The 22,175-nt window shown below is 39.5% G+C and overlaps 1 protein-coding gene across 4 annotated transcripts in view; it reads right to left on the bottom strand.

Moving 5' to 3' along the window:
- Positions 1–22,175, bottom strand: part of TBCE (tubulin folding cofactor E) — a 109,864-nt gene that overhangs the window by 64,190 nt on the left and 23,499 nt on the right. For 3 of the 4 annotated variants that reach the window (XM_036827929.1, XM_036827930.1, XM_036827928.1), the window contains exon 2: positions 12,330–12,463. In XM_036827929.1, the coding sequence (XP_036683824.1) occupies positions 12,330–12,429 (100 nt within the window). In that variant the 5' untranslated portion in view covers positions 12,430–12,463. Of the gene's footprint in view, positions 1–12,329; positions 12,464–22,175 lie in introns of those variants that run through there. The other variant, XM_036827931.1, reaches the window with a different exon arrangement.

Genomic DNA, 22,175 nt, shown 5'->3' on the forward strand with positions numbered 1-22,175 from the left:
CCATTTACCATTGCAATAAAAAGAATAAAATACCTAGGAATAAACCTACCTAGGGAGACAAAAGACCTGTATGCAGAAAACTATAAGACACTGATGAAAGAAATTAAAGATGATACCAACAGATGGAGAGATATACCATGTTCTTGGATTGGAAGAATCAATAATGTGAAAATGACTCTACTACCCAAAGCAATCTACAGATTCAATGCAATCCCTATCAAATTACCAATGGCATTTTTTACAGAACCAGAACAAAAAAATCTTAAAATTTGTATGGAAACACAAAAGACCGCAAATAGTCAAAGCAGTCTTGAGGGAAAAAAATGGAGGTGGAGGAATCAGACTCCCTGACTTCAGACTATGCTACAAAGCTACAGTCATCAAGACAATATGGTATTGGCACAAAACCAGAAATATAGATCAATGGAATAGGAAAGAAAGCCCAGAGATAAACCCACGCACCTATGGTCAACTAATCTATGACAAAGGAGGCAAGGATATACAATGGAGAAAAGACAGTCTCTTCAATAAGTGGTGCTGGGAAAACTGGACAGCTACATGTAAAAGAATGAAATTAGAACACTCCCTAACACCATACACAAAAATAAACTCAAAATGGATTAGAGATCTAAATGTAAGACCAGACACTATAAAACTCTTAGAGGAAAACATAGGAAGAACACTCTTTGACATAAATCACAGCAAGATCTTTTTTGATCCACCTCCTAGAGTAATGGAAATAAAAACAAAAATAAACAAATGGGACCTAATGAAACTTAAAAGCTTTTGCACAGCAAAGGAAACTACAAAACAGACGAAAGGACAACCCTCAGAATGGGGAAAATATTTGCAAACGAATCAACGGACAAAGGATTAATCTCCAAAATATATAAACAGCTCATGCAGCTCAATATTAAAAAAACAAACAACGCAATCCAAAAAGGGGCAGAAGACCTAAATAGACATTTCTCCAAAGAAGACATACAGATGGCCAAGAAGCACATGAAAAGCTGCTCAACATCACTAATTATTAGAGAAATGCAAATCAAAACTACAATGACGTATCACCTCACACCAGTTAGAATGGGCATCATCAGAAAATCTACAAACAACAAATGCCGGAGAGGGTGTGGAGAAAAGGGAACCCTCTTACACTGTTGGTGGGAATGTAAATTGATACAGCCACTGTGCACAACAATATGGAGATTCCTTAAAAAACTAAAAATAAAATTACCATATGACCCAGCAATCCCATTACTGGGCATATACCCTGAGAAAACCATAATTCAAAAAAGAGACATGCACCCCAATGTTCACTGCAGCACTGTTTACAATAGCCAGGTCATGGAAGCAAGCTAAATGACCATCAACAGACGAATGGATAAGGAAGATGTGGTACATATATACAATGGAATATTACTCAGCCATAAAAAGGAACAAAATTGAGTCATTTGTAGAGACATGGATGAACCTAGAGACTGTCATACAGAGTGAAGTAAGTCAGAAAGAGAAAAACAAATATTGTATATTAGCACATATATGTGGAACCTAGAAAAATGGTACAGATGAACCGGTTTGCATGGCAGAAACTGAGACACAGATGTAGAGAACAAACGTATGGACACCAAGGTGGGAAAGCGGCAGGGGGTGGGGGGGTGCTGTGATGAATTGGGAGATTGGGATTGACATATATACACTAATATGTATAAAATGGATAACTAATAATAACCTACTGTATAAGAAAATAAATAAAATTTATAAATTAAAAAATATATATATGTAAAAAAAAAAAGATTAAATATTACTTTCTCTTCCAATTTACCAATAATTCAAGTCAAATAAGGGAAGAAACTCTCTCCACACTAAATATCCTGGTAAACCTTAGGTCCATGAAAGCAGAGTCCGTATCTACCTAGTTCAGTGGTTCTCAAACCTTAGTGAACTTATTAAAGTACCCTGGAGAGCTTCTTAAAACACAGGCTGCTGGGCCCCACCTCCAGAGTTTCTGATTCAGTAGTTCTGGGGTGAGGCTCCAGAATTTTCACTGCTAACAAGTAACCAAGTGATGCTGATACTGGTCAGTGACCACACTTTGAGACCCTCCGGTATAAGTTTTTCACTGAATCCCCCTGGATTGATTCAAGCCAGTTCCTAATACACAGAAGATACTTAAATATTTGTTGACTGACTAAAACATATAAGTAAGTCTACTATACTGTTGTTTACAAAAGTAAAAAACTAGAAATTAATGTCTAAAAATGGGGGGTGATTAAATAAACTAGGTACTATACTAAATGTAACCATTAAGAAACACAAGTAAAATCATCAACAAAATGAAAAGGCAACCTACTGAATGGGTGAAAATATTTGCAAATCATTTATCTGATAAGGGGTTAATATCCAAAGTATACAAAGCATACATACAACTCAATAGCAAGAAAACCACAAATCTGACTTAAAATTGGGCAGAGGCTCTAAACAGATATTTTTCCAAAGAAGACATACAGATGGCCAACAGGTACATGAAAAGATGCTCAAGATTACTAATTATCAGGTAAATGCAAATCAGAACCACAAGGAGCTATCACCTCACACTTGTTAGAAATGCTATTACCAAAAAGACAAGAGATAACAAGTGTTGGTTAGGCTACGGAGAGAAGGGAACCCTTGTGCATTGCTGGTAGGAATGTAAATTGATGCAGCCACTATGGAAAACATTATGGAGGTTCCACAAAAAATTAAAAACAGAAGTACCATAGAACCTAGAATTAAACTTCTCAGTATTAATCCAAAGGAAACAAAACACTAACTCAAAAAGATATTTGCACCCCCATATTTACTGCAGCATTATTTACAGTAGCCAAGACACAGAAGCAACCTAAGTGCCCACTGATGGATGAATGGATGAAGAAGATGTGGTACATATATATAATGGAATATCATTCAGCCATAAAAAGAAAGGAAATCTTGCCATTTGCGACAACATGGACAGAACTTGAGAGCATTATGATGCTAAGTGAAATAAGTCAGACAGAGGAAGACAAATACCATATGATCTCATTTATATGTGGAATCGAAAAGAAAAAAGAAAAAAGAAAGGAAGGGAAAGGAAGGAATAGGAAAGGAAAGGGGGAGAGACCTTCAAGGTGGAGGAGGAGTGAAACGTGGAGATCATCTTCCTCTCCACAAATACATCAGAAATACATCTGCATGTGGAACAACTCCTACATAACACCTACTGAACGCTGGCAGAAAATCTCAGACTTCCCAAAAGGCAAGAAACTCCCCATGTACCTGGGTAGAGCAAAAGAAAAAAGGAAAAACAGAGACAAAAGAATAGGGACGGGACCTGCCCCTCTGGGAGGCAGCTGTGAAGGAGGAAAAGTTCCCACACACTAGGAAGGCCCTTCACTGGCAAGACTGGGGGTGGTGGGGGGGGAAGATCGGGGCCACGGAGGACAGCGCAGCAACAGGGGTGCAGAGGGCAAAGAAGAGAGATTCCCACATGGAAGATGGGTGCCGACCAGCACTCACCAGCCCGAGAGGCTTGTCTGCTCACCCGCCGGGGCGGGCGGGGGCTGGGAGCTGAGGCTCGGGCTTCGGAGGTCAGATCCCAGGGAGAGGACTGGGGTTGGCTGCGTGAACACAGCCTGAAGGAGCTAGTGCGCCACAGCTAGCCGGCAGGGAGTCCGGGAAAAGGTCTGGACCTGCCTAAGAGGCAAGAGACCACTGTTTCAGGGTGCATGAGGAGAGGGGATTCAGAGCACCGCCTAAATGAGCTCCAGAGACGGGCGCGAGCTGCGGCTATCAGCGCGGACCCCAGAGACGGGCATGAGATGCTAAGGCAGCTGCTGCAGCCACCAAGAAGCCCGTGTGCAAGCACAGGTCACTATCCACACCACCCCTCCCGGGAGCCTGTGCAGCCCGCCACTGCCAGGGTCCCGTGATCCAGGGACAACTTCCCCAAGAGAACGCACAGCACGCCTCAGGCTGCTGCAATGTCACGCCGGCCTCTGCCGCCGCAGGCTTGCCCCGCATCCGTACCCCTCCCTCCCCGCGGCCTGAGTGAGCCAGAGCCCCCTAAACAGCTGCTCCTTTAACCTCGACCTGTCTGGGCGGGAAACATATGCCCTCAGGCGACCTACACGCAGAGGCGGGGCCAAATCCAAAGCTGAACCCTGGGAGCTGTGTAAATAAAGAGAAGGGAAGGGAAATCTCTCCCACAGCCTCAGGAGCAACAGATTAAATCTCCACAATCAACGTGATGTACCCTGCATCTGTGGAATACCTGAATAGACAACCAATCATCCCAAATTGAGGAGGTGGACTTTGGGAGCAACTGTAGACTTGGGGTTTGCTTTCTGCATATAATTCGTTTCTGGTTTTATGTTTATCTTAGTTTAGTATTTAGAGCTTATTATCATTCGATTTATTTATTGATTTGGTTGCTCTCTCCCTTCTTGTTAATATACAGTTTTTTTTTCTTTTTTCTCTTTTTGTGAGTATGTATGTACATGCTTCTTTGTGTAATTTTGTCTGTATAGCTTAGCTTTTACCATTTGTCCTAGGTTTCTCTTTGTCCATTTTTGTGTTTTTTTTTAATATAATTTTTAGCACTTGTTATCATTGGTTGATCTGCTTTTTGGTTTGGTTACTCCCTCTTTCTTCTTTTTTTTTTACTTCTTAGTTTTTAAATTTTCAATGAATTTTTTTAATTTTAATAACTTCCTTTCTTATTATTTTTTCCTCCCCTCCCCTCCCATCCCTTCTCTTCCCTCCTTCCTTTTCTTTTTTTCTCCCTTTTCTTCTGAGCCATGTGGCTGGCAGGGTCTTGGTGCTCCAGCCAGGTGTCAGGCCTGTGCCTCTGAGGTGGGAGAGCCGAGTTCAGGACACTGGTCCACCAGAGACCTCCCAGCTCCACGTAATATCAAACGGCGAAAGCTCTCCCAGAGATCTCCATCTCAACACCAAGACCCAGCTCCACTCAACAACCAGCAAGCTACAGTGCTGGACACCCTATGCCAAACAACTAGCAAGACAGGAACACAACCCCACCCATTAGCAGAGAGGCTGCCTAAAATCATAATAAGGTCACAGACACCCCAAAACACACCACCAGATGTGGTCCTGCCCACCAGAAAGACAATATCCAGCCTCATCCACCGGAACACAGGCACCAGTCCCCTCCACCAGGAACCCTACACAACCCACTGAACCAACCTTAGCCACTAGGGGGCAGACACCAAAAACAGCAGGAACTACGAGCCTGCAGCCTCTGAAAAGGAGACCCCAAACACAGTACGTTAAGCAAAATGAGAAGACAGAGGAACACGCAGCAGATGAAGGAGTAAGGTAAAAGCCCACCAACCAAACGAATGAAGAGGAAATAGGCAGTCTACCTGAAAAAGAATTCAGAGTAATGACAGTAAAGATGATCCAAAATCGAGGAAATAGAATGGAGAAAATTCAAGAAACGTTTAACAAGGACTAGAAGAATTAAAGAGCAAATAAACCATGTTGAACAACACAATAAATGAAATTAAAAATTCTCTAGAAGGAAACAATAGCAGAATAACTGAGGCAGAAGAACGGATAAGTGACCTGGAAGATAAAATAGGGGAAACAGGGCTTCCCTGGTGGCGCAGCGGTTGAGAATCTGCCTGCCAATGCAGGGGACATGGGTTCGAACCCTGGTCTGGGAAGATCCCACATGCCGCGGAGCAACTAGGCCCATGAGTCACAACTACTGAGCCTGCACGTCTGGAACTTGTGCTCCGCAACAGGAAAGGCTGCGACAGTGAGAGGCCCACGCACAGCGATGAAGAGGGGCCCCTGCTTGCTGCAACTAGAGAAAGCCCTCGCACAGAAATGAAGACCCAACACAGCCAAAAATAAATATAAATAAATTAAAAATTTAAAAAAAAATAGGAGAAATAACTACTGCAGAGCAGAATGAAGGAAAAAGAATTAAAATAATTGAGGACAGTCTCAGAGACCTCTGGGACAACATTAAACACACCAACATTCGAATTATAGGGGCCCCAGAAGAAGAAGGGAAAAAGAAAGGGACTGAGAAAATAGTTGAAGAGATTATAGTTGAAAACTTCCCTAATATGGGAAAGGAAATAGTTAATCAAGTCCAAGAAGCGCAGAGAGTCCTATACAGGATAAATCTAAGGAGAAACATGCCAAGACACATATTAATCAAACTATCAAAAATTAAATACAAAGAAAAAATATTAAAAGCAGCAAGGGAAAAACAACAAATAACATAGAAGGGAATGCCCATACAGTTAACAGCTGATCTTACAGCAGAAACTCTACAAGTCAGAAGGGAGTGGCAGGACATATTTAAAGTGATGAAAGGGAAAAACCTACAACCAAGATTACTCTACCCAGCAAGGATCTCATTCAGATTCGATGGAGAAATTAAAACCTTTACAGACAAACAAAAGCTAAGAGAATTCAGCACCACCAAACCAGCTCTACAACAAATGCTAAAGGAACTTCTCTAGGCAGGAAACACAAGAGAAGAAAAAGACCTACAATAACAAACCCAAAACAATTAAGAAAATGGTAATAGGAACATGCATATCGATAATTACTTTAAATGTAACTGGATTAAATCCTCCAACGAAAAGACACAGACTGGCTGAATGGATACAAAAACAAGACCCATATATATGCTGTCTACAAGAGACCCACTTCAGACCTAGGGACACATACAGACTGAAAGTGAGGGAATGGAAAAAGATATTCCATGCAAATGGAAATCAAAAGAAAGCTGGAGTAGCAATTCTCATATCAGACAAAACAGACTTTAAAATAAAGACTATTATAAGGACAAAGAAGGACACTACATAATGATCAAGGGATCAATCCAAGAAAAAGATACAACAATTGTAAATATTTATGCACCCAACATAGGAGCACCTCAGTACATAAGGCAAATGCTAACAGCCATAAAAGGGGAAATTGACAGTAACACAATCATAGTAGGGGACTTTAACACCCCACTTTCACCAATGGACAGATCATCCAAAATGAAAATAAATAAGGAAACACAAGCTTTAAATGATACATTAAACAAGATGGACTTAATTGATATTTATAGGACATTCCATCCAAAAACAACAGAATACACTTTCTTCTCAAGTGCTCATGGAACATTCTCCAAGATAGATCATGTCTTGGGTCACAAATCAAGCCTTGATAAATTTAGGAAAATTGAAACTGCATCAAGTATCTTTTCCAACCACAACACTATGAGACTAGGTATCAATTACAGGAAAAAATCTGTAAAAAATACAAACACATGGAGACTAAACAATACACTACTTAATAACCAAGAGATCACTGAAGAAATCAAAGAGGAAATCAAAAAATACGCAGAGACAAATGACAATGAAAACACGATGACCCAAAACCTATGGGATGCAGCAAAAGCAGTTCTAAGAGGGAAGTTTATAGCAATACAATCCTACCTCAAGAAACATCTCAAATAAAAAAACCTAACCTTACACCTAAAGCAATTAGACAAAGAAGAACAAAAAATCCCCAAAGTTAGCAGAAGGAAAGAAATCATAAAGATCAGATCAGAAATAAATGAAAAAGAAATGAAGGAGGGGCTTCCCTGGTGGCGCAGTGGTTGAGAATCTGCCTGCCAATGCAGGGGACACGGGTTCGAGCCCTGGTCCGGGAAGATCCCACATGCCACGGAGCAACTAGGCCCGTGAGCCACAACTACTGAGCCTGCGCGTCTGGAGCCTGTGCTTCGCAAGAAGAGAGGCCACGACAGTGAGAGGCCCGCGCACCGCGATGAAGAGTGGCCCCCGCTTGCCACAACTGGAGAAAGCCCTAGCACAGAAACTAAGACCCAACACAGCGACCAATCAATCAATCAATAAAAAAAATAAATAAATCTTAAAAGCAGAAACCTACCATTTAAAAAAAAAAAAAAGAAATGAAGGAAACAATAGCAAATATCAATAAAACTAAAAGCTGGTTCTTTGAGAAGATAAACAAAATTGATAAACCATTAGCCAGACTCATCAAGAAAAAAAGGGAGAAGGCTCAAATCAATAGAATTAGAAATGAAAAAGGAGAAGTAACAACTGACACTGCAGAAATACAAAGGATCATGAGAGATTACTACAAGCAACTATATGCCAAAAAAATGGACAACCTGGAACAAATGGACAAATTCTTAGAAAAGCACAACCTTCCGAGACTGAACCAGGAAGAAATAGAAAATATAAACAGACCAATCACAAGCACTGAAATTGAGACTATGACTAAAAATCTTCCAACAAACTAAAGCCCAATACCAGATGGCTTGACAGGCGAGTTCTATCAAACATTTAGAGAAGAGCTAACACCTATCCTTCTCAAACTCTTCCAAAACACAGGAGAGGGAGGAACACTCCCAAACTCATTCTACGAGACCACCATCACCCTGATACCAAAACCAAACCATGATGTCACAAAGAAAGAAAACTACACGCCAATATCACTGGTGAACATACATGCAAAAATCCTCAACAAAATACTAGCAAACAGAATCCAACAGCAGATTAAAAGGATCATACACCATGATCAAGTGGGGTTTATCCCAGGAATGCAAGGATTCTTCAACATATGCAAAGCAATCAATGTGATACACCATATTAACAAACTGAAAAAGAAAAACCATATGATTGTCTCAATAGATGCAGAAAAAGCTTTTGACAAAATTCAACACCCATTTATGAAAAAAACCCTCTACAAAGTAGGCATAGAGGGAACTTACCTCAACATAATAAAGGCCATATATGACAAACCCACAGCCAACATCGTTCTCAATGGTGAAAAAGTGAAACCATTTCCACTAAGATCAGGAACAAGAGAAGGTTGCCCACACTCACCACTATTATTCAACACAGTTTTGGAAGATTTAGGCACAGCCATCAGAGAAGAAAAAAAAAATAAAAGGAATCCAAATCAGAAAAGAAGAAGTAAAGCTGTCACTGTTTGCAGATGACATGATACTGTACATAGAGAATACTAAGGATGCTACCAGAAAACTGCTAGAGCTATTCAATGAATTTGGTAAAGTAGCAGGATACAAAATTAATGCACAGAAATCTCTTGCATTCCTATTCACTAATGATGAAAAGTCTGAAAGAGAAATTAAGGAAACACTCCCATTTACCACTGCAACAAAAAGAATAAAATACCGAGGAATAAACCTACCTAAGGAGGTAAAAGACCTGTATGAAGAAAACTATAAGACACTGATGAAAGAAATTAAAGATGATACAAACAGATGGAGAGATATACCATGTTCTTGGATTGGAAGAATCAACATTGTGAAAATGACTATACTACGCAAAGCAATCTACAGATTCAATGCAATCCCTATCAATATAGCAATGGCATTTTTCACAGAACTAGAACAAAAAATTGCACAATCTGTATAGAAACACAAAAGACTCCGAATAGCCAAAGCAACCTTGAGAAAGAAAAACGGAGCTGGAGCAATCAGGCTCCCTGACTTCAAACTATACTACAAAGGTACAGTCATCAAGACAGTATGGTACTGGCACCAAAACCGAAATATATATCAATGGAACAGGATAGAAAGCCCAGAGATAAACCCACGCACATATGGTCACCTTATTTTTGATAAAGGAGGCAAGAATATACAATGGAGAAAAGACAGCCTCTTCAATAAGTGGTGCTGGGAAAACTGGACAGCTACATGTAAAAGAATGAAATTAGAACACTTCCTAACACCATACAGAAAAATAAACTCAATATGGATTAAAGACCTAAATGTAAGGCCAGACACTATAAAACTCTTAGAGGAAAACAGAGGCAGAACACTATGACATAAATCACAGCAAGATCCTTTTTGATCCACCTCCTAGAGAAATGGAAATAAAAACAAAAATAAACAAATAGGACCTAATGAAAGTTAAAAGCTTTTGCACAGCAAAGGAAACCATAAAGAAGACGAAAAGACAACCCTCAGAATGGGAGAAAATATTTGCAAATGAAGCAACTGGCAAAGGATTAATCTCCAAAATTTGCAAGCAGCTCATGCAGCTCAATATGAAAAAAACAAACAATCCAATCCAAAAATGGGCAGAAGACCTTAATAGACATTTCTCCAAAGAAGATATACATATAGCCAACAAACACATGAAAGAATTCTCAACATCACTAATTATTAGAGAAATGCAAATCAAAACTACAGTGAGGTATCACCTCACACCAGTCTGAATGGCCATCATGAAAAAATCTACAAACAATAAATGATGGCGAGGGGCTTCCCTGGTGGCGCAGTGGTTGGGAGTCTGTCTGCCAATGCGGGGGACACGGGTTCGAGCCCTGGTCTGGGAAGATCCCACATGCTGCGGAGCAACTAAGCCCGTGTGCCACAACTACTGAGCCTGCGCGTCTGGAGCCTGTGCTCTGCAACAAGAGAGAATGCGACAGTGAGAGGCCCGCGCACCGCAATGAAGAGTGGCCCCCGCTTGCCACAACTAGAGAAAGCCCTTGCACAGAAATGAAGATCAAACACAGCCAAATATAAATAAATAAATAAATAAAATTTTAAAAATAATAAATTAAATAAATAAATAAATGCTGGAGAGGGTGTGGAGAAAAGGGAACCCTCTTACGCTGTTGGTGGGAATGTAAATTGATACAGCCACTATGGAGAACAGTATGGAGATTCCTTAAATAACTAAAAATAGAACTACCATACAACCCAGCAATCCCACTACTGGGCACATACTCTGAGAAAACCATAATTCAAAAAGAGTCATGTACCACAATGTTCATTGCAGCTCTATTTACAACAGCCAGGACATGGAAGCAACCTAAGTGTCCATCGACAGATGAATGGATAAATAAGATGTGGCACATATATACAATGGAATATTACTTAGCCATAAAAAGAAACGAAATTGAGTTATTTGTAATGAGGTGGATGGACCTAGAGTCTGTCATACAGAGTGAAGTAAGGCAGAAAGAGAAAAACAAATACCATATGCTAACACATATATATGGAATCTAAAAAAAAAAAAGAAAAGAAAAATGGTTATGAAGAACCAAGGGGCAGGACAGGAATAAAGACACAGATGTAGAGAATGGACTTGAGGACACGGGGAGGGGGAAGGGTAAGCTGGGACGAAGTGAGAGAGTGGCATGGACTTAAATATACTACCAAATGTAAAATAGAAAGCTAGTGGGAAGCAGCCGCATAGCACAGGGAGATCAACTCGGTGATTTGTGACCACCTAGAGGGCTGAGATAGGGAGGGTGGGAGGGAGACGCAAGAGGGAGGAGATATGGGGATACATGTATATGTATAACTGATTCACTTTGTTATAAAGCAGAAACTAACACACCATTGTAAAGCAATTATATTGCAATAAAGATGTTAAAAATATATATATATGTAAATGCAAAAGTAATAAATACTCAAAATTCACAAAATAAATAAATAAGTAAAAAGAAAAGAAAAGAAAAGAAACAAGAAAGGAAGGGGAAGGAAAGGGGAAAGGAAGGAAGGAAGAGAAGGAGGGAGGGAGGGAGGAGGAAAGAAAAGAACACATAGATACAGAGAACAGATCAGATTGGTGGTGCCAGAGGTGGAGGATGGGGGGTGGCTAAAATGGATGAAAGGGGTCAAAAGGTACAAAGTTCCAGGTATAAAATAAGTAAGTCCTGGAGAGATCTTAAAATTCTCAGAAATGTATAAGTATGTGTGGTGATATATGTGAAGTAGACTTATTGTGGTGATTATTTTGCAATGTATACAAACACTGAATCATGTTGTATACCTGAAACTAATATTATATGTCAATTATATCTCAATAAAAAAGGACATACAAGTAAAATGATGCTACAGAAACACAGATAAATATATACCGAATCATAAGTTAAAAACGGTAACACAGAATTGTATTTATATCAATTTAAACTACAACATACACATGGATTAATGGTAAGAGAAATTCCATAAATATTACCTCATTTTTGAGCTTAAGGTTATGGGAATTCAATATTTTTAGTTAGTGTTTAAAGTTTACTCAGAAGATATTTTAAGGTTGACTTAATATAAAAGAGCAACACTGAATAATTAGATAAGTGTGTAATCAAATAAAGCCATGCATATCACAGGATATTGTCACAGAAGTAAAACAAGTGTATATCAGAGGCACATATAACTTGGTTGTTAGTTTCCTCAAAACTGGTGTTATAAAGCACTACTGAGAAGCCTACCCAGAAGCAACTACAAGATAAATACACACACACACACACACAAAATCATATATTACCTGCCATAGGAGGGACAACGCCAGAAAAACGCACTGTTGCATGTTCTCCATTAACTTCGACTCTCCGACCAACGACATCTGATGTCAAAGTGTCATTCATTATAACATTGCCAGAATCCAAAATATGAGGAGATCTAGGAAGAAAACACAACATTGACAAGGACGTAGTAAAACTCTTTAAAAAAATTTTTTTTTAACTTTACGTAGCTATTCACGAGGTCAACACTTCTACCCAATTTAGTCTTCACATTTTGGTGAAGGGAAGAACCTAAAGGTTTAGGTACCAGACTCTCAGAATTTGATTTTACTTTACTCTCTAACTATATTTTGATAATTTAATCCTTTTTTTAAAAAGCTTGCTTAACTCCAGTTAGCTCACATCACATGACTGTGTATTCTATCATTTACTGAAGGGGGTGGGAAGAGAAGGAGAGTAGAAGAGAGGGGGATAAAGGTTACAGAGAAAAGGCAAAGGAAACAGGCAACATGGGCATCGTTCTCTTTCCAGGAAGGAGAAACACAAATAAACAGATGCAGGAAGGAACACATATAATGAAAAATTCAGGGAATTCCCTTGCGATCCAGTGGTTAGGACTCTGCACTTCCACTGCCAAGAGCTCAGGTTTGATCCCTGGTCGGGGAGCTAAGATTCCACAAGCTGCATGGTGCAGCAAAAAAAAAAGAAAAGAAAAGAAAGAAAAAATAAAATTTCAGAACCCTAAAAACAAGGAGCCCGAGAGAAAAGTATCATCTATCTAGGAACCATCACTAGGTCCAACTCCCACTTCAACAAGTTGGTTTCTTCAACAGATGAAAAAGAACGAGATGGAAGGAAAACAAAGGGATTAAAAGAAACTTAAGAGAAATGTAAGCGAACTGCAATGTACAGACTTTATTTGGAAACCAAATTCTTAAAAACTGTAAATAACTTTCAAAATAAATTATGAAAAAACTGAAAATTTGAAAAGCTGACTAGATAGTTGATGATATTCAAGAATAATTGTTTCCCATAAGGCTAAAACAAAATCAATTTATTTTGCGAAAAAAAGGGAAAGAATAATTGTTAAAGTTTTAGCTGTGCTAATGGTATAGTGGTTACGACTTTTTGTAAGACTTTATATTTCACAGAAATACACATTAAATTATTTACAGATTTTTTAAAGCTGTATTTTATACGTACCACACCAGTGGCAGTATAGACAATACACTGAAAGGAAGTTAAAAGCAGAGTGGCCAGGTAGGGAAATAGTGCTGTAATTCGGGTGAAAACAATGACAGCTTGAGCCAAGGCACTCGCCTCCATACATTCATTCAACACATACTAAGCACTGACCACATGCTGGCTAATGCATGGACCTCACGGCGCACACAGTAAACCCTACATGTGTGACTCCTGTCTCAGAAGCTTACAGTCCAGTGGCAGTTAGACCTGAGAGAAGGGTATGGATTTGAGAGAAAGTTAAGAGCTGGAACAGGGTCTGGAGATTAAATGGATAGAAATGGTAAAAATTGAAGACTAGGAAGACAAGATTTTGTCTAGGGTATATGGTGGTGCCAGACACCAACATGAGTAATACAAGAGAAGGTTTAGGCTTGGGAGGGAAAAGAGTTTGTTTGAGGTGCCTACAGAATGTCATGATGGACTTAGGACTCTAGTTCAAAAGACACGTTTTCACTAGAAATGTGTTTTTGGGAGTCAACAGCACAATTTATAACTGATAACCATGACAGTGGATGAGACTGAAAGTGTATTAGGTGCAAAGAAAAGAGGGTGGAAAGAAAAAGAAAGTCACTGACAGAACCCTGGGGAAATACAATATTTAAAAGAGAAAGGGAAGAAACCCCTAAGAAAGAGTCAGAGGAAAACCTGGTTTTCTTTTATCCTTTCTGGCTTTTCCTCCTCTGACTCAGCAAGTGGTATTCGGAAAGCTGAACAGCCCCATGTAATAAATCAATGAAGTTAGAACACACCCTCTCACCATACACAAAAATAAACTCAAAATGGCTTAAAGACTTAAGACATGACACCATAAAACTCCTAGAAGAGATCATAGGCAAAACACTATCTGACATAAATCGTACCAATGTTTTAAGTCAGTCTCCCAATGCAATAGAAATAAAAGCAAAAATAAACAAATGGGACCTAATCAAACTTAGAAGTTTTTGCACAGCAAAGGAAACCATAAACAAAATGAAAAGACAACCTACAGAATGGGAGAAAATATTAGCAAATGATGCGACTGACAAGGGCTTAATTACCAAAATTTACAAACAGCTCCTACAACTCAACAAAAAAAACAAACAACCCAATCGAAAAAATGGGCAGAAGACATAAAGAGACATTTCTCCAAAGAAGAAATACAGATGGCCAATAAGCACATGAAAAGATGCTCAAAGTTGCTAATTATTAGACAAATGCAAATCAAAACTACAATGCACTATTTCACATGGGTCAGAATGGCCATCATTAAAAAGTCTACAAATAACAAATGCTGGAGAGGGTGTGGAGAAAAGGGAACCCTCCTACACTGTTGGTGGGAATGTAAGTTGGTACAGCCACTGTGGAAAACAGTATGGAGGTTCCTCAGAAAACTAAAAATAGAATTATCATATGATCCAGCAACCCCACTCCTAGGCATATATCCAGACAAAACTATAATTCAAAAAGATACATGCACTCCTATGTTCATAGCAGCACTATTTACAATAGCCAAGAAAGATATGGAAACAATCTAAATGTCCATCAACAGAGGAATGGATAAAGATGTGGCACATATATACAATGGAATATTACTCAGCCATAAAAAAGAATGAAATAATGTCATCTGCAGCAACATGGCTGCAACTAGGGATTATCATACTAAGTGAAGTCAGAAAGAGAAAGATAAATACCATATGATATCATTTAAATGTGGAATCTAAAATATGACACAAACGAACCTATCTATGAAACAGAATCAGGGACATAGAGAACAGACTGGTGGCTGCCAAGGTGAAGGGGGTTGGGGGAGGGATGGAGTGGGAGGCTGGGGTTAGCAGATGTAAGCTATTATACATAGAATGGATAAACAACAAGGTCCTACTTGTATAGCATGGAGAACTGTATTCAATATACTAGTATAAACCATAATGGAAAAGGATATTTTAAAAAATGTATATATATGTATAACTGAATCACTTTGCTGTACAGAAAAAATTAACACAACATTGTAAATCAACTATACTTCAATTTAAAAAAATACTGATTGGGACTTCCCTGGTGGTCCAGTGGCTAAGAATCTGCCTTCCAATGCAGGGGACGCAGGTTTGATCCCTGGTCAGGGAACTAAGATCCCACAGGCCACAGGGCAACTAAGCCCGTGCACTCTAGATCCTGCGCACCACAACTAGAGAGCCCACGTGCTCTAGAGCCCGTGCCCCGCAATGAAGAGCCTGCGCACCGCAACTAAGACCTGATGCAGACAAATAAATATTTTTTTAAATACTGCTTTCAAAAATAAATACAGGTAAACCTCTGAGATATTGTTTGGTTCTAGAACACCAAAATAAGGTGAATATCATAATAAAAAAGGAAGGGGGGCTGAATTTTGATGGTTTAAATACTGGAGGACAAAACCACCACCAACAACAAAAACAAACAAACAAACAAACATGGGAGGACAGGGCAGTCAGGAAGGGGCCAACATCTAGATCTAAACTTGCCTAGTAGGGTTGAAAAGCAAAAGGGAAATCAGCCCAGAACCTCAAATTGGCGGGAAAAGTCAAAACAGTTCAGATAAGTTGATGATAAAGTCAATAGGAGGGTGAGGCAGGTGTGAGGAAGCCATGTTTTAGTAAGCTTAGACACATGTGGAGTCAGCAGCTAAGAGGTCTGGTCAGTAGGTAGTGGCCTAATCACAAGCCTGTGGTCAGTGGCGAAGTTCTAGCCCCTGAGGAGAAAAACTGGTAAGATCACTGTAGAGCACCATTCCTACAAGAAGTTAAAGTATCAATAGTAGGCCAAATCTACTTTGTAGATTTGTAGATTTGTAGATTTAATAGTAGGCCAAATCTGACCTTGCAGATCAGGCTCACAGCGAGAATACCTTGGTGAGAAGAACGGGTCAGTGGTCAACTGGTGATTAGGAAACCAGGTGGCATAAATGGCAGAAGTGAGGAAAGAAGACATTAGGAAGTCGTCCTCGTTTTCCTTTAACATACATAAGTAATTCATGAATTATAAAGTTCCTTCACCTGCTCGATCCTATTTGATCGCTAGTAACAATTTTTTTTTTAAATAAATTTATCTTTGGCTGTCTTGGGTCTTCCTTGCTGCTTGCAGGCTTTCTCTAGTTTCAGTGAGCGGGGTCTACTCTTCATTGCAGTGCTTGTGCTTCTCATCGCGGAAGTTTCTCTTGTTGCGGAGCATGGGCTCTAGGGCGCGTGGGCTTCAGTAGTTGTGGCTCGCAGGCTCTAGAGCACAGCCTCAGTAGTTGTGGCACATGGGCTTAGTTGCTCCGCAGCATGTGGGATCTTCTCGGACCAGGGCTTGAACCCATGTCCCCTGCATTGGCAGGCGAATTCTTAACCACTGAGCAACCAGGGAAGCCCCGTAACAATTCTTTTCACTCCCATCTCTATGTTGTGCCCACAGGACCTGAGATCATTAGGTAGAAGGTATCTAAGATCAGTAATTAATTGGCTCTGCATCATGTTTTTGTTTTGTTGGGGGTTTTTTGGCCCTGCTGCACGGCTTGTGATTTTAGTTCCCCAAACAGGGACTGAACCTGGGCCCTCGGCAGTGAAAGCATGGAGTCCTAACCACTGGACCACCAGGGAAGTCCCTGCATCATGTATTTTTGATGATCCTGTCTAGTCTCTTAACCCTTCTAATAATTGTTTCTTGATACTGTGATCTTCTGTGAGGGTCCAGAAACTGGATCCTTGTCTTGGTGACCTATGCCTTGGTTCTCTCTCCCTCTGGCCAGTCACCCAATAAGTCCCTATATTCTGTTGTTAGACCCACTTGATGTCAGTTACTGGTCCACCCTGGACCTCCATGGCCTGTTGCTAACACCGCCACTTCGATCACCCCCAACCCAAGCCCTCCCTCTCAGTTAGTGTCTAGTCAAACTGTCCTGAAGTCAGGTGCCCACTTAGTTATGAATGGCATGTCACTGTTCCTTGGTTAGGTGCATCCAGGTGCAACCAACTGAGCCTTGGTTAAGCCTTTTATTTAAATATATTGGGCTGGCCAAAAAGTGCCTTCACTTTTTAAGTAAAAATAAAAGACAATTCTCATTTTCACCGAGAACTTTATCGAACAACGTATTCACCCTTTTGTTCCACTACCTTCTGCCATTTTCCAAGCAACTTCATAATTCCATCTTCCCAAAACTTTTTATCTTTTTGAGAAAAGAACTGTTCCAGGTGCCTTTCACAGTCTTCCAGGGAATTGAAATTTTTTCCATTAACAGAATTTTGTAAAGACCTAAATAAATGGAAATCCAAAGGTACAATGACTGGTGAATATGGTGGATGAATCAGAACTTCCCAGCCAAGCTGTAACAGTTTTTGCCTGGTCATCAAAGAAACGTGCAGTCTTATGTTATCCTGATGGAAGATTATGCCTTTTCTGTTGACTAATTCTAGATGGTTTTCATCCAGTGCAGCTTCCACTTGGTCTAACTGGGAGCAGTACTTGTTGGAATTAATCGTTTGGTTTTCCGGAAGGAGCTCATAATAGAGGACTCCCTTCCAATCCCAGCATATACACAACATCATCTTCTTTGGATGAAGGCCAGTCTTTGGTGTGGTTGGTGGTGGTTCATTTCGACTGCCCCACGATCTCTTCCATTCCACGTTGTTGTACAGTATCCACTTTTCATAGCCTGTCATCATCTGTTTTAAAAATGTAACGTTTTCATAACATTTAAGTAGAGAATCGCATGCGGAAATACGGTCAAGGTTTTTTTCCGCTTAACTTACGTGGAGCCCAAACATCAAAGAGATTAATGTAACCGAGCTGGTGCAAATGATCTTCAACGCTTGATCTGGTTTATTTTGAGTATGTTGGCTATCTCCCGCGTGGTATAATGTTGATTGTTCTCAATTAATGTCTCGATTTGATCGCTCTCAACTTCAACTGGTCTACCTGACCGTGTGGAGCATCGTTCAACGAGAAATCTCCAGCACAAAACTTCGCAAACCACTTTTGACACGTTCAATCAGTCACAGCACCTTCTCCATACACTGCACAAATCTTTTTGTGCGTTTCGGTTGCATTTTTACCTTTCTTGAAATAATAAACCATAATATGCCGAAAACGTTGTTTTTCTTCCATCTTCAATATTAAAATGGACAAACACAAAAATTCACCAATATTTATAAGTCTTTTTTTAAATGCACACTGATATGACAGCTGTCACATACAATTTAACAAAATTGTTTCAAATGAAGTTAAAGACAACTAAATGCTACTAGAGCCATCATACAGAAAAAACCAAACGAACTTTTTGGCCAACCCAATACATGTTCACTAATTAATGAAGACAGCCCATTTAATTTTCAAGTGACACTGCTTGCTGGATAATAGTTCTTTAAAAAGAGATGAAATATACCACCCTACCTATCATTTCCACCCACTGATTTTGGTACTGCCCTCTGCAGCTACAGAGAATCAAACTATTCCCTTTTCCAGCTGACATTTAAATATTTGAAGGCCACTATTATGTTATTATTTCTCCTCTCTCCTCTTCCTGTCCCCACCTCCTAAAACCCTTTCCCAGGGTAAACATTCCCAGCTCCACCCTCATGTGAATTCCAAGTTCTCCTCCATAATTCATTTACTGATTCTTTTCTTAAAATACAATACCTAAAACTGAAAACCATGTTCCAAATGTGACTTGACCTGTGTGTGGGTTCAGTGGTTTGAACATCACACATCTAATAATGTAGCCTAATATTACATTTCACTTTTCCCTCTTTTCATGGGGAAGACTGTTGCTTGCTATTAAGATTACAATGAAATAAACTCCGTAGGCATTTTTTTTTTTAAAACGGATCTTTCCATTTTTTTTCTCTCTTTATTTATTTATTTATTTATTTATTTGGCTGTGTTGGGTCTTCGTTTCTGTGTGAGGGCTTTCTCTAGTTGCGGCAAGCGGGGGCCACTCTTCATCGCAATGCGCGGGCCTCTCACTATCGCGGCCTCTCTTGTTGCGGAGCACAGGCTCCAGACACGCAGGCTCAGCAGTTGTGGCTCACGGGCCTAGCTGCTCCGCGGCATGTGGGATCTTCCCAGACCAAGGCTCAAACCTGTGTCCCCTGCATTAGCAGGCAGATTCTCAACCACTGCGCCACCAGGGAAGCCCTGTAGCCATTTCTGAGTTACTATCACTTTCTGATCATGAAATTAAAATGTTTAAATTTCACTATAATTACATTACCCTAAAAAAAGTTTTCAAAAGTTTTAAATGCCCTTTCAAATTTAACATGTAAATAGAATTTTATTACAATAGAGATATAATTTCTGTTCTACTGCTTTTAACATTCTGTAAACACTTTTCTACACAGCCACAGAATCACATTAATCACTTGAATCTTGACATGTAGATACCACAATTGAATCTTTTCTCTTATGTTTTCATTGTTTACTATCCCAAAGAAAACAGCTAAAAACATCTTTCATTTTTAAATTATTATGTCTTTGAAGCATTTCCTTAGGAAAAATTCTTGAGACAATTATTCCAAGTAAATAAATATATTTAAGATTCTAGAAAGCCACGACCAAATTGTCCATCAAAAAAAAAGTTAATTAATGACACTGACACCAAGACAAAATCTACTTGTTTAATTCTTTCTACAAAGTCCTAGGAATTCTCATCAAGAGCTTTCAAATCAGGTCTTCTCTATCCTGTACTTGTATATCTAATGTTTGAGGCAGAAGTTAATACATTATATTATTATAAATATAGGACTTTACATTTATATACATTAAACATTCGATAATCCAACATATTATCTCTCCCAGCTGTGTGCTGTGCAATTTTTGTAAACACAAAGACAAAAAAAGAATATAAGACACTGACCAAAGACAGAAACCCACGGGTAAAACTTTTCAGTTACAAGCCTATCCAGCTCACATTCAAGAATGTCATGAACTTTGTGAAATGTTTCGCTGAAATCAAAATACACTGTCAGTCAGAAGATACACTCTTGTCAGTCAAACAAAGGAGGAATGGGGTAAGATAAGGAATACTTTCACTTATTAGCTTATACACCTCTGAGTTGTATGAATGTTTCTGGAACAAGTAATTTTTGTTTTTTCTATTAATGAGGAGGAGGAAAAGAAGGATGATTCTGAAAAGAGGGAGGAATAATGCACTGCTCTCATCGAATTCCCCTGGCTTGCCTGCTGGTCACTTAGTAGCCATCTGGTTATCAAATCAACTGTCGACGCACTGCAGTGCCTGTGTTCAAGTGACCCTTATTTTACTTAAATAAGGCCCTAAAGCACAAGAGTAATGACGCTGGCAATTCAGATATGCCAATGAGAAGCCATAAAGTGCTTCCTTTAAGTGAAGAGGTGAAAGTTCCCCACTTAATAAGGGAAGAAAAAAAAAATCACATGCTGAGGTTGCTAAGATCTACAGTAAGAAAAAAACCTATCCGTGAAACTGTGAAGAAGGAAATAGAAATTCCCACTAGTTTTGCTGTCATAGTTCAAACTGCAAAAGTTATGGCCACGTGCATAACTGGAAAAGGGATTGAATTTGTACAGTAAGATATTTTAAGACTGAAAAACCACATTCACATAACTTTTATTACTTTTATATGATAATTGTTCTATTTTATTATTAGTTATTGTTAATCTCTTACTGTGCCTAATTTATAATTTATAAAGTTTAGGAAAAAACAGAGAATTAGGGCTTCATACTATCTGCAGTTTCAGGGATCCACCAGGGGTCTTGGAACCTAACCCCCAAAGATAAGGAGGACTACTTATTTTTCTCTTTTTTATGTTTAAAAATGTTTAGGATTTAAAGTTAAAACAAATACATTACTAAAAGATGAAAAAAAGAGAAGAAAAGAAAAGAAAGAGGGGGCTTCCCTGGTGGCGCAGTGGTTGGGAATCCACCTGCCAATGCAGGGGACACGGGTTCCAGCCCTGGTCTGGGAGGGTCCCACATGCTGCGGAGCAACTAGGCCCGTGAGCCACAGCTGCTGAGCCTGTGCTCTAGAGCCCACGTGCTGCGACCGCTGAGGCCCGCGCGCCTAGAGCCCGTGCTCCGCAACGGGAGAGGCCACCGTGGGGAAGGGTGGCCTCTGCTCCCCGCAGCTGGAGGGGGCCCACGCGCAGCAATGAAGACCCAATGCAGCCAAAAATAAATAAATAAAATAAATAAATTTATTTTAAAAAAACAAAAAGAAGGAAGGAAGGAAGGGAAGGAAGAAAGAAAGAAGGAAAGAAAAGAAAGAAATGTATTACTATACCCAAGGAGTAGGCCTTCTTACACTACTTTTTAGTCTAAATCAATCCTAAAGGCTTTTTTTTCTTGTCTTCACGTTTTTTCACAAGTTGATTTTGAGGTTCAATCTTACTGATAATTTCTTAAGAGGTTTGTTCAAGGGTCTAAAAGTCATTGGTTTGGGACTGTTTTTCCATTTTTAGTAATCCCCTTTGCATTTTTCTATGCATATCTTTTTCACCTAATTTTTGAATGGATGATACTTAAAAGTACAAAAAGGAACACACTGAAAGTCTCCCTTCCACTCCAGCCAGTCATTCTCCCTTCCCACTGACAACAGCTTTATTCGTATCTTATAGATACTTCCATACATATTTTATGCATATACAAGCAAATA

The sequence above is a fragment of the Balaenoptera musculus genome, chromosome 16, assembly GCF_009873245.2.
Source record: "Balaenoptera musculus isolate JJ_BM4_2016_0621 chromosome 16, mBalMus1.pri.v3, whole genome shotgun sequence".
Classification (NCBI taxonomy): domain Eukaryota; kingdom Metazoa; phylum Chordata; class Mammalia; order Artiodactyla; family Balaenopteridae; genus Balaenoptera; species Balaenoptera musculus.